The sequence below is a fragment of the Musca autumnalis genome, unplaced genomic scaffold (genome assembly GCF_047663935.1).
Source record: "Musca autumnalis isolate F117 unplaced genomic scaffold, ASM4766393v1 scaffold_5, whole genome shotgun sequence".
Taxonomy (NCBI): domain Eukaryota; kingdom Metazoa; phylum Arthropoda; class Insecta; order Diptera; family Muscidae; genus Musca; species Musca autumnalis.
The window spans coordinates 56,163,440-56,176,939 of NW_027412088.1; the positions used below are offsets into that span (position 1 = coordinate 56,163,440).

The following is a 13,500-nucleotide window of genomic DNA, read 5'->3' on the forward strand; positions in this document are numbered from 1 at the left end:
AAATTTTGCTGGTAGCCTGTGGTAGAAGAGAAAGGCATATGTGCTCTCTCTCTCCTCTCACTCTCTTAAAAATTGCTGCCAGTTTTGCCACTTTTTGGGGTTAAGGAACGCTTTGCAGGTTAAAAATGGTAACAAATGGTAACCTCAGATAATGGGTACTTTACACAATATGGTTTTTACATATGAGCTGTCACTTTGCATATATATTTTGTATGGGAGAAGTGACAACTCATGTAAAAACATATCGTGTAAAGTACCCATAAGACGTAGTTTACACTATCTATCAATGTCATATGACACGAAATAAAAACATTCCATATCTATCCACGCAGGCAATGCAGAGACGTAATTTTTTTTATATTTTTGCTGGTGTGAATGCGCAAAGTAAATGGCGTAAGGAAAATCCCCAATATTGCACATATTAGCGACTATATAATGATGGAAAATTTCATGTCATATGACATTTACATATAGTGTAAACTACGCCTAAGTAAAGCGGGGTACACACGATCAGTTTTGACTGTCGATTTTTCGGAAATATCGATAAATGTCAAACTGCCTAGCAACCACAAAATATTTTGTGGTTGGCTGATGACTGACAAAAATGAGCGGCCACACTGGCAAGCAACCGATTATTTGAGCAAAACTGACAGTCAAAACTGATCGTGTGTACCCCCATTTAAAGGAACACAGCATGGTACAATAATACAGGTAGCATTATAAACATACATATAGCATTATAAATTGATGTCAAATTTTGACATCTTATGTTACCAACAATTGCCGATGCGGCTACCTGTGTATTTGTTCCATGGAACACAGCTAATGGTGTCGACAACTTAACGATAATATTGATAGATATCGATATTTTAAAATATTATATCGAAAATATCTAATATTGGGAATATCGATGGTTTGCCATCTCTAATTTGAAACCCACTGGGTTTGTTAAATCCGGTTATATATAAACGTACTATTATAGTACGGTTACACTAGAGTTTTTTGCCGGGTTAACCCACTTCGAGAGGATTTATTTGACGTTTGCGCTATGGAATTGACATTTTAAATCCAAACCCACTGGGTTAATCCGGGTAAGTGTAACCGGGGTATTACTTCTTTACTAATACCCCGGTTACACTATTGAAGGTTAACCCACTGGGTTTAATAGATCCAGTGGGTTAATCTTTGCTGGTTACACTTAGCTTTTCGAGGATATAAACTGTCAGCTGTGGTTTGTTTACGTATACATACAAAATAACTAATAAAGTCGTGTTTTACACTTTTACGATTTCTCGTATGAGATATCGTCCCTCTTTGGTCATATTCGATTATTTTACACGCAGGGATACATTTTTTGTAACTTGGTATCAAGCGTACTTTTTGTTAAAAAATTGCATAATGTAAAAAATAAATAATTTTATGATTTTCTAATAACTTTAGATTTATTAACTCCATAACATCTCATGCGACCAATCGTAAATGTGTAAAACACGACAAACTCTGTTGCAAAAACAGTTGCAACTTTTGGTACTTTTTGAGTAGAGTTGGATTTTTTTGCACAAATACCGAATACAACACTGTATTTTTGGTGGATTTGTGCCGGATTTAAAATAAACCCAGCCGTGAGAGGATTTAATTTTTGTATGGCAAATCTGGTCAGATTTGACCAGATTAAGCAATAAATCCTCATGAAGTGGGTTAACCCGGCAAAAAGCTGTAGTGTAACCGTGCTATAATACCATGATACAAACGCTTTGGGTAGACGGACGTATTTAGGTAGACCTCTTATGGAAAATCTAATGTGTTGCCTTGTCGCAAAGCTTTTTTTTAACGATTTATAGACCCCTATGTTGAGGGAGAATATTATGTATTGAGAAAAAAACGACGACAGTGAGTGTGCCGCATTTTTTGCAATTTTCATTTTAACAGTCTCAATACGCACAAGAAAATTAACAGAAAATCATATCTCTTCAAGGTTATCTGTTGTTTGGGTGAAAATCATATCTACTATATATTCGGTTAAAAATAATTTCGCCAAATCAAATATTGTTCCAAAGAAGAAAGGAAGATTTCTGATTTCTTTCGTTGGCAATTACTCGAAATCACTTGCAGAAACAGCTGTGTTGTGATAGGAGATAAAGAAAGTTTGTGTGTAAAAGCATATAAGTATATAAGTAATAACAACAATCATGGCCAAGCTCTCGGGAGATGCTAAATTAGATGAGCAAATTGATATGTGGCTGAAGTGGGATCGCAATGAAAAGACACTGAATGAAATCAAACAGTTGATAGCATCGAATGAATGGGACCAATTAAAGAAGAGACTTCTAGAACGACTTGCATTTGGTACGGCTGGTTTGAGAGGATGTATGCGAGCCGGCTTTGATTCCATGAATGATTTGGTTATTGTTCAAACCGCCCAAGGGTTATGTGAATACATTAAGAAACAATACACCGTGGATGAATATCAAAGAGGTGTGGTTTTCGGTTATGATGGCCGTTACAATAGTAAACGTTTCGCCGAATTGTCATCTACAATTTTCGTCCAAAATGGGATTAAAGTTTTTCTCTACAGTCGTATGGTCGCTACTCCATTTGTTCCTTTTGCAATTTTACAAAAGAACAGCTTGGCCGGTGTAATGGTTACCGCTTCCCACAATCCCAAGGAAGATAATGGCTATAAGGTTTATTGGGGAAATGGTGCACAGATTATATCACCCCATGATAAGGGTATACAACAGTCAATACTTGAGAATCTCGAACCCAAGGAGGAATCATGGAATACGGATTTTTTGAAAAATTGTGATTTATTAGAAGATCCATTTGAAGAAATGTACGCATCCTATTATAAGACTTTATTGCAACATATTCCTCAGTCATTTAAGGATATTAATAAGAAGCAAAAGGATTTGGGTGAGATAAAATTTGTCTATACCGCAATGCATGGTGTTGGTTGGCCCTATGTTGAGAAGGCCTTTGAAGAGGCTAATTTGCCAGCACTGTTGCCAGTGGAGGAACAAAAGGAGGCGGATCCCGAATTTCCTACAGTTAAATTTCCTAATCCGGAAGAGGGCAAAAGTTCTCTGGAGTTGTCCATAAAGAAGGCTGAGGCCGAAGGTGTCACAGTTATTTTGGCCAATGATCCCGATGCAGATCGTTTGGCTTGTGCGGAAAAGGATAATAAAACGGGGGTGTGGAAGGTAGGTATTTCGCAACAATAATATTTTTATCATTTTCTTAGATAATATTGCCTTTGTAGTGGTATTTTTGTTGAGTATCTCAGTCGTAAAAATAATACTTTGAGCCAATTGAATGACTTTGTCAACATCAAGTACATCAAGTGTTTGCAGTGATTACTTTTTTCAAATCTACTCGAATTTGAAAAGTAATATATTTAGCAATTGACATTGGTGTGACGTCATATAATTACGAAAATAAACATCCCCATTAGAGTGCAATAAAAACACAAACATTGTTATCTCAATGACCGATAATTGTCGCCAAAATGATTCATATAAAATATTCATTGCATTTGACACGTATAAGAAATGGACTTCATATCTTTAAAAGTTCATTAACGTCCTATAAACAAAAACTAGTAGTATCTAGTAAAATGTAGTTAAAACTTAATTTCAGGATTTAGACCCATAGTAACCACTATTCTTGGGCATTTTATATACGAAGATCATTTACAATCAACAATATAAAACTATATTAACAATTCTTGATTGCCTTATTTGTACATTGTTTGTACCTTTATTTGTTTGTTTCAATTGTATTCATATTAGCTTCATAAAAGGAAATAAAAATCCAATACATGACATTATAAACGTAATTTTGCGGTAACGTAAACATTGATGTAAACTGATATTTTTATCAGCAATTCAGTTCTACAGCATATTTTTAGAATACAAATGACTCGAAATAACTGCTCCCATATTGAGCTTTCATAAAGTAAACATTTCAATGTGATATGTGATAGGTACATGGGGGGTTTCAAGAGAGATAACAATGTCTGTATTTATATTTCAATATTGTTGCTAACTTATTATCTCTTGAAATGTACATACTTAGTAGTCATGAAAAGCTTTGTTTTATGATGGACAATTTTTCTGTATCGTGTGAAGAATCATATGATTCAATTTTGCAAATATTGCAAAATTCTTCCTTTTGTGAAGGAATAAATTGTGTATTGTTTTCTTAAAGGTTATGGCCTATCGCAAATTTTACAACATAGATTTTTATTTGGCCCATTTTAAAGTAGAATAAAATATGTTGAAAAAAAATCGAGTCGATCAGACAAAAATTGGCTAAAATATGTGTTTTAGAAATGACAAATTTGTCGTGATTTGATCGAAGTTTTGAGAGAGGTTTTCTATCAATGGCATTTTTGAAAGCGGTGCCCACTGTAGCTCGAAAATGGATGATTCCATCATTATATATTTTGTGGGATAGTTATAGCGTGTTTATATTATAGGTTTTTACAGGGTTTACCTTATTTATGAGGATTAATTTGACATATACGGAATTGAAATAGGCTGTTAAAACCCAGTGTATGTATTAAATACGATCAATGTGTATTAAGTAAGGCGCTTGCATCAGCTACAACAGCTAATACATTACAATAACAACAATAGCTGTGTCTTTTTACGTGATAATTAGTAATAATTATGCAGATTTTGACAGTTGTATAAAGGTTTCAGCAACATTTAGTAAGTAAAAAGACACCCCTATTGTCCCAATTTACATTGGGCGAGTTTACTTGCTGCATTTGTCATTTTGTAGGAGAGAGAGGTGAGGCATATGGTAACCCTTTGCCTCTCAGCACCCTCTCTCACCTACAAACTGACAATTGCCGCAAGTAAACTCGCCCAATGTAAATTGGGACATTGTTGTTATAGAAACTATGAAGACTTTACCTAATTAATTGCATGTTGCGTGTGCGTTCGAAAAAACAAAATACATGTATTTCAAATTGACAACAAAAACAAATACATGTATTTTGTTTTTGTTTTTTTGAACGTACACGCAACACGCAGTTAATTAGGTAAAGCCATAAAGTCATTCTGACAATAAGTTTTGACAAGAAAAAATAAAAACAAATAATAAAAATTAGATTTTAGAAAAATGCCGAAAATATATTTTCAAATGAAATTCCCAGGATATATAAGACAAAACTACGTGGGCAGTGGACTCAAATTTGGAATTCAGTAACTTTTACAGTCTTAAAGTATATGTTTGGCTTGCCTTTCTAACAAACGTATATGTGCCAATGGATTGGAAGTTGTGTCCCATTCTGTTTACAACTTATAATAGGGAGGTCATAACTCCCAAAAAACTTGGTTCGTATGGTCGATAGCACCAAATATCAGCATATCCAAAAAATTTGGAAAGCTTATTTTGCTTCTACTGGGTACAAACTCTTGAAATGTACGTTTTCTTCCGTCCTTTTAATCTTCGTTTGTTCGGCATTAATCATCTTCCGCTTCCCTGAACTTTTAATATTTTTGTTAATGAATCCAAAAAATCGATTAGTTGTGAATGAGAGCCGTACTTACAATTTTCTGAGCGACATTTTTGCAGAACATTTCGAAGCTGAATACGTCATCTTGTGGTACTTTTATAGCGCCTCTTAAAATAAAGGAAGAAAAGGACATTGAAGGAAGCGAGTTAGAAGGTCGAAGTGCTCTACGAAAATAATCCTCATTCGATTTGACTGAAGACGTTTCATCTCAATAATAACCCTGCGTTTACACATGACAGGACAGTTGAGTTCATGTATTGATTGTCAAAAACCCAAAACTTGTCTGTGTGACGTAGGCGTCCAGACAACTGCAAAAACAGTTGTAAAATTATGAATGAAAATCATCGATTTTTTTTGTTTTCCGTTCACATATTTTGTTTTTGTTCATATTCTTTTATATTCAACACATATCAATTATAGTTTCACTTCTTTTTTACAAAAATGTCAAAAATTTGTTAACCCTACTGTCTCTGAAAAAATGATGAACAGCGACAACCCAACATACCATAAAAGCTTGAGAATTATATTATAATAAGCTTACCAACATAAGCCTTAAGCTTAAAAAAGACTTGAGAAATTTATTGTTAAAAGCTTATGTCATAATTGTAGAAAAATCGAAGCGGAACCCTTGTTTATAAGCTTACCCTTGTAATTGTAGAACAAGCTTATGCAATTAATATTATCTTAAGCTTACCCATGTAATAGTAAAACAAGCTTACATATATTTTTTTTAAATTTTTATTAAAATTTTATAAATTCAGTTCAAATTTTGAGATTTAGTTATAAATTAACAAAATGTGTAGATGTTGTTGTTGTAACAGTGTTTTTGTTATGTTTATTTGTTCGTTCCTCTGTTCAATCTGGCTCTGGGTCTATCTCCAGTTCCAGAAAAGTGGCTGCTACGATGGGATGTAGCCACAGATCCTCTGGAGTTAGATGGGTACGTTTGGCGGGGCAATTGAAAAGGTGTTCTGTGTCGTGCGGGCCCATGCCGCATACTGGGCAGATGTCTTGCACGGCGCGATCGATTTCCGCCCAATAAGAATTTAGGCGACTGCAATATCCCGAGCGTAGTTGAGCCAAAACTACTCTAGTTTGTCGTGGCAGCTGACGCTCCTCAGCTGCGATAGATGGAGGATGTACTCCGAGTACTTTATTCACACTATAATTGCTTAAGGCCTTGGCAACTGCGTCCGTGTGAATGCTATCCAATCCTGCTTGATATGCTTGTTGATCTAGGGGTTCTATCCTGTATCGTTGGACCTCTCCCTCTAGAGCATGGATATCCTTCCTGATCTCCCTGAATGGGCCGGGCCTACCCACAAGATGGTGATTGGGATGGCTCACACGATAACATCCAAGCAGGTACTGCAACGAAAGCATCTCATTGTGTTGCTTTACAGGAAGAATTTTTGCCTCCTCATGTAGATGGTACACTGAAGATTTGAGGAGGCACCCTGTCGCTGTTCTCAGGGCCTGCATTCTGGCAAGTTTGAATCTTTTTCCAGTTCGAATCACACAATCTCGGGGACCAGACTGGAGCCGCATAGCTTACCACAGACCGACCTATCGCGTTATATGTGGTCAACAAGGTTTCTTTATCTGCACCCCAAGTCCTGCCGGCCAGGGACTTGAGGACCTTGTTCCTACTTTTCAACTTGTCGCAGATAGCTGTGGCGTGTGCGCACGACGTATATGTAGTGTCGAATGTGACCCCTAAAATTTTAGGGCAGTTTGTGGTCGAATTTCTGCTACCGTCGACCACGACATTCAATTCTCTTCCAAACTGCGCTGTCCATGTGGTGAACAGAGTGGCTGTTGATTTTGTGGCGAAAATCTGCATATTCATCGAATGGAAAAAGGTGGTAAGATCGGTTAAATAGTTGTTCAGTCTCTCATAGATGTCATCAGGATAGGTACCTGACGCCAGGATCGTGCAATCATCCGCATACGTTACGATCTCGATGCCGTCTGGAGGGGGCGGAATAAGGAGAGGCAGAGGTTAAAGAGTTCCGGAAATATCACCCCACCTTGGGGAACTCCCTGTTTCACTCTACGGGGTTTGAACTTCTTGTTCCTGAATTCCACGTACGACTGGCGTCCACACATATAATTGACTATCCAACGTTTCAAGCTTAATCGGAGGGTTGTCCGCTCAATCCCCTAAAACAGCGTGGAGTGCCTGACAGTATCAAAGGCTTATGATAAGTCAAGCGCCTCCATCACTGTTCTATCGCACGGCCGTCTCTGTTTGAGTCCTTGACAAATATATGTGGTAATGGCGTGCCGCGCAGTTGTCGTGCTGTGCTGCTTACGGAATCCATGCTGATGATCTAAGGTCTCAAGGGTCTTTGCTACGGGCTACAAAAGCGAAATCGGCCTGTAAGATTCACTTTTGTTGGCATCCTTGCCGGGCTTCCGTAGTGGGACCACCCTGTCCATTTTCTAGACTTCGGGAAGAATGAGGGTGGATAGCGACAAGTTGAGAACTTTAGTGAGATACTCCACTCCCGGCTCATGCAGCTGCTTCAGCATTACCATGGAGATTCCATCAGGGCCCTACGCTTTGGATGATTTAGCGTTCCTGATGGCATTGGCAACATCATCCATTGTAAACTGTGGTGGTTCCTCCTCGGCAGGAAGAGATCTGATGCGATGTGTTACTCTTCTCTTCACCCTGTCACTCTCGGGGTGCTCGACAAATTGTCGATTGAAATAACTTGCGCCCTCTTCGGGTCAGTCAACGTAACGTCGCAAAACGTAGCTGAGGTCCTATCTTCCCTTCTTCGAGGGTTCGAGAGTGACTTAAACGTTGTCCACAATTCACCTATACTGGCTCCAATGTTGCAGCTCTTCAGATGATTTAACCATTTGTTCCGCTTATGCTCGCCGACCAACCTGTTTACTTCCAGTGTCAGCTCCCTGACTCTGGGGTCATTAGGGTTGATACGACGAAGCTCATCACGCTCATTTGCTAATCCCGTCGCCTCTGCTGGGAAATTTGGCCTTATTTCGGGTATTCGACCAGCAGGGATATGGCGAGCGGCTGCAGCAGTGATGATGTCCCGGAACGTCCTTTCCGCTACCCGAACATTAGAAGTATTGCGCAATTCTCTGAAGCGGTGATTGGTGAACTCTCTGAAACTCTGCCAATCAGCTTTTTTATGATTGACGAACGTGCGGCGTTCAGAGGTGATGAAGTCGGGTGGTCTGCTAATGGAGACAATTATGGGGAGATGGTCTGATCCAAGGGAAATGACGGGTTGCCAGGTAACGTCATTTGTCAGACCAGGTAACACGATGGTTATGTCAGGCGAACTGTGACACTCTCCTCTAATTCTGGTAGGGGCGTCCTCATTGACCGTGCAAAACGTAGAGCTATCAATCTGCTCAGCCAGCGCTGTACCTCTCTCTGGTCGTTTCCGAGGGCCGAATGCCACATCTCATGATGCGCATTAAAATCCCCCAGGACCAGACGATTATGACCTTGCAAGAGCGGGCTAATGTCAGGCCTATAATCAGGGATACAGCTATTTCTCGGCGGGATGTATACATTCAGCAACTCTATCTCGGCAGCTCCACACCTGACTGCTGCCCCCATACATTCCATGTACGGGTCATTAGAGACAGGCTCAAGCGAGATAGGTCTGTATTGGACAGACTGGTGCAATAGGAAAGCCAATCCCCCACCTCCACTTCTGGTGCGATCTTTCCTCAGAACATTGTAACCATCACAATGCTCTAAGCTGTGGTTGTTTTTCAGCTTGGTTTCCTGCACCGCCGCGACCTTGATGTTCTTCCGACTCATAAAATCTACTACCTCATCGATCTTACCTCGGAGTTCATTGCAATTCAATTGCAAAAAGGCTGCATTTTCGGGGATTGGGACAACAACGGCTGATGTTAAAGGCTGCGTGTGCGGTTGTTGTCGAGGGGACTGCGGGGGAGTTTCGTAATCAGACGACGAGGGAGTCTCGTAATCCGACGACGACTCACTGGGGACTGTGTTCATACAGCATGCAGCAACATAGTCCCTGTCGTTGTCCCTCACGTGAACGAGTCCAGATCAACCCCTTAGATGCACCCACTCCTGACATCTATTACATCTCACCGAAAGTTGGATGTGGGTGAAGATGCGGATGTGACAAACTGAGCACAGATATATTGGTCCTGGGTTTTCCTCCGTCCCGGCTCGGACCAATAGAATTCGGAGCAGGCATTCCGGGATATGCTGCTCCCTATACAGAAAAACGAAACAAATACAAACATGTACACACTGAGGTGGCAGCCGCTGGCCGGAACATTGGTTTTGTGTTGTTCCAGGTCAATCCGTTACGAAAGAACCCGCTGCCGTGGGATTGCGCGTGCAGGCATAGGTTTTTATGCTGCTATGACAAAAACAACCCATGCTGACAGTAACCTTATGCTGGGTATCTTCTTCATACTCACAGCCGACAATTGGCAATTCACACGGAGCTCACTAAGGTCATATATTGTGCTGATAGATCCAGAGGTTACCAGTTCTCACAGCTCACGACCCTGATACCCTTGTTTGGAGCAGCACTGCCGATCTAAGAATGTTTGGGAGGTTCCCCTTCGTCTGCGAACACGATGTTACGCAGCAGCCATCGACTGTCACAGATCCTGTCATCGGGATTGGATCTATCGATTGCCGCTACTCGGAGTTCATCCGGAACCAGCAATCTACTGGTTTTCTTACCAACTCCGCTACGCGTGAGAGAAGATCGGGACGTCACCTTGTGGCTTAAGTTGGCCTGGGAGGTTCTCTTGGCAGTGGTGTTCTTCCCGATCTCATTCATTTGGCAGCGAGCAGAGTAGGTAGATGGTTTGGAGCCCTGGCTCGGGTTTGGTCTCTTGGCCATTTGGGTGTGATTCCTCCATTGATCTGTCCCGATGAGGTAGGCTGCATATTGGGTGGTGATGAACCTCTACTTCCATAGGTTAGGTTAGGTTCTTTGAGGGTTGCCCAGTCTGCGTAGTGACATAGTGCCCGCTTTGAAGAAGGTGTTGTAGCTAAGAGAGGTGAGTCCGTAATACGCAGAGTCAAGTCAGCAACGCTCCTTTTTTGGCCTTTGTTGGCTATAGGAGTCAATATTGGCGTTGAAGTCAGCATAGCTTCCTCGGTCACCTGGGCGAGAGACTGTCAATTTCAGTGTTTATCTTGGGTATGTGGGGATGTTTCCTTTTAAATTTCTCCGCACCATGAAATTGATCTTGATCAGTTGTGTTAGGGAATCTCTTTTGAGGTAGGAGATCACTGCCTGATATATATGTCGCTCGTCCCAACAGTCACTCCAACACCTTGGCTCGCGACAAGATATTGATCTTATTGGTTAACGGCGAAAACCCGACGAAATATAGGTGTTTGGATAATGGTCCTGTTTTTTTCATTTTTTTTGATTCCTTAAACCTCCTAAAATCCAATTATTTGCCATATTAGATCCCCCCCATAATCAACCAACTGTTTGTTCTCTTTTGGGGACTTGTTGTTATTGGATTCTCCTCAATCTTGTACTTTTGGCTCTATCTAAGGCTCTAAAATCTACTGCTAAATCATTTTTAAATAAACTTTTACTTTAATTACTCTTTTCAGGTTTTCAATGGCAACGAATTAGGCGCCCTCATCGGCTGGTGGTCCGTTCAAAATTACAAAGCATTACATCCTGATGTGAATTTGGCCGAATGTTATCTTCTTGCCAGTACTGTTAGCTCTAAGATATTACGTTCTATGGGCCAGAAGGATGGTTATAATTTCGTCGAAACTCTGACAGGCTTCAAATGGATGGGAAACGAAGCCATACAACTGATGAAACAAGGCAAACAAGTATTATTTGCCTTTGAGGAGGCCATCGGTTTTATGTTCTCTACCTCTGTCTTGGATAAGGATGGTGTAAGTGCGGCCACTCATCTTGCCACAATGTCATGTTACCTCAAAGAAACTCACGGCATAACCCTAACGGAAAAACTTCAAGAAATCTATGAAACATACGGCTACCATTGCACCAACTGTTCGTATTTGTTCTGTGACAAAGCCCCGGTAATTAAACGGATATTTGATCGTTTGCGTAATTTCCAAAATGGTCAACCCAACACATATCCAAAATCAATTCTCAATGGAGAATTTGCCATAGCAAATGTAAGAGATTTGACGACAGGTGTTGATACCTCTCAGGCCGATGGCAAAGCCACACTTCCAGTTAGTTCCAGTACACAGATGATAACATTTACATTTGAAAATGGTTTGGTTATAACATTGCGTACAAGTGGTACAGAACCAAAAATCAAATACTATGCCGAGTTGTGTGCCAAACCAGAGGAGAAAAATTGGCCAGCCCTACGTGCCACACTGGATCGTATGGTTGAGGGTATTGTCGAAGAGTTTCTACAGCCAACCGTTAATGATTTAAAACCCAAAAGTGATTGAAAAATCAATTCAAATAACAATATTTTAAGTTAGCAGAATTTTATAAGCAACCACTCATATATATAACAACATTTAGTTTTACCAATTGTACGTTTTGTTTTTACGTATATTGAACAAAATTAAAACAAAACTACTTATTGTTTCTTTGCACTTCTCTGTACATACCCAGCAAACCAAAATCGGAAGAAACATCAGAGTTCGGACCGAATTCGGTCCGAAAGTCGGATGAAACGTCCGAGTTCGGATCCGAATTCGGTCCGAACTCTGTCCGAAAGTCATATGGCGTGGTTGACGTGTTCTCTGACCGAAATTCGGATGAAAATCGGATGTTTTAGCCGACTTTCGGACCGAATTCGGTCCGAACTCTGATGAACTGTCGTATAAATTTCTGATTTATTTACCGACTATCGGACAGATATCGTTCCGAATTCGGAAGTAAAATCTTATGACATTCGAAAGTGTTTGTCGACTTTCGGACCGAATTTGGTCCGAAGTCAGATGAACTATCGTATGAACTTCTGATTTATTTACCAAATTTGTTCTCCGATACAAAAATTAAAACCTGAGCACTCAATTTTTCGTTCGTACTGCATCAACAATTACACTTTATTTTCTCTCTGCTTATTTACACTTAATTTTGCCAAAGCATCACAAGAGAAAATAGAAAAATTCCCTTCAGAGAGGGAGAGAGAGGACGGGAAAAGTTCGTCAGACTAGTCGGACAGAGTTCGGACCGAAGTCGGTCAGACGCGTCGGAAAAAACTTCCGACTTTGAGCAGACGCGTCGGACGTCCGACATTGTGTTTGCTGGGTAGATACTATATAATATGTATGGAAATCTTTACTTGACAATACGCATTCCATTGTGTGTATGTGTTTCTCAAATGGCATATTTCTAATGAATTACTTTAGTTAATTTTTAGCTATTTTATATAACTATTATTATTTTCATAAATAGCCCCCTAACCATAGTGACGCACACAGACTATTCTGTATTTATTTGTTTATACGTATGTATCTCTTTGCAATGTAGTACCAAATACAAATAAAGGCATTTAATTTATTTAATTGACAATTAAAATCAGTTTTTTTTTTGCCAGAAATAGAGGGAGGGCATATTAAGCTTATTTGATTGATTAAGTTGTTTTGGGACCAAAAATCGTAATTTCTTTAAATCACTTGATAGATAATCTCATTCTTCCCCACAATTTTTTTGCAGCCCATACCTTAACATGGAACAAAATTATACAATGGAAAGAAAAACACATTCACTTTTTTTCATTTTGTATAAAATTATATTAGCATTTATTAAAAAATCTTTCTTCTTCTTACTTTCATATAAATATAAATACTTTATTATTGATATAGTGCGTGTTTTTTGTTGTTTTTATTTTATTTCTTATCTTACAAAACTAACTATATATTCATTTATTAAAATCGATAAAATATTTTCATTATATATATTTTTAAAAAGCTGCTAATTAATTATGCAATATTTTATTATAAAATCATAAAAATTTGCTACAATACA

General features: G+C 39.3%; 1 protein-coding gene across 1 annotated transcript; it reads left to right on the forward strand.

Annotated features, from left to right (window-relative positions):
* The first annotated feature begins 1,831 nt into the window (after positions 1 to 1,831).
* Positions 1,832 to 13,044, forward strand: Pgm2a (phosphoglucomutase 2). Its single transcript, XM_073957615.1, has 4 exons — positions 1,832 to 1,890; positions 1,976 to 3,200; positions 11,139 to 12,137; positions 12,785 to 13,044. Exons 2-3 carry the CDS (start codon positions 2,190 to 2,192, stop codon positions 11,967 to 11,969), a joined length of 1,842 nt encoding a protein of 613 aa, XP_073813716.1. The 5' UTR covers positions 1,832 to 1,890; positions 1,976 to 2,189; the 3' UTR covers positions 11,970 to 12,137; positions 12,785 to 13,044.
* The last annotated feature ends 456 nt before the right edge of the window (positions 13,045 to 13,500 follow it).

Excerpts from the sequence above, each read along its gene's own strand:
- Pgm2a (XM_073957615.1), top strand. The coding sequence starts at position 2,190 with ATGGCCAAGCTCTCGGGAGATGCTAAATTAGATGAGCAAATTGATATG. Across the intron at positions 3,201-11,138 it reads ATAAAACGGGGGTGTGGAAG|GTTTTCAATGGCAACGAATT; the intron begins GTAGGTATTTCG and ends TACTCTTTTCAG.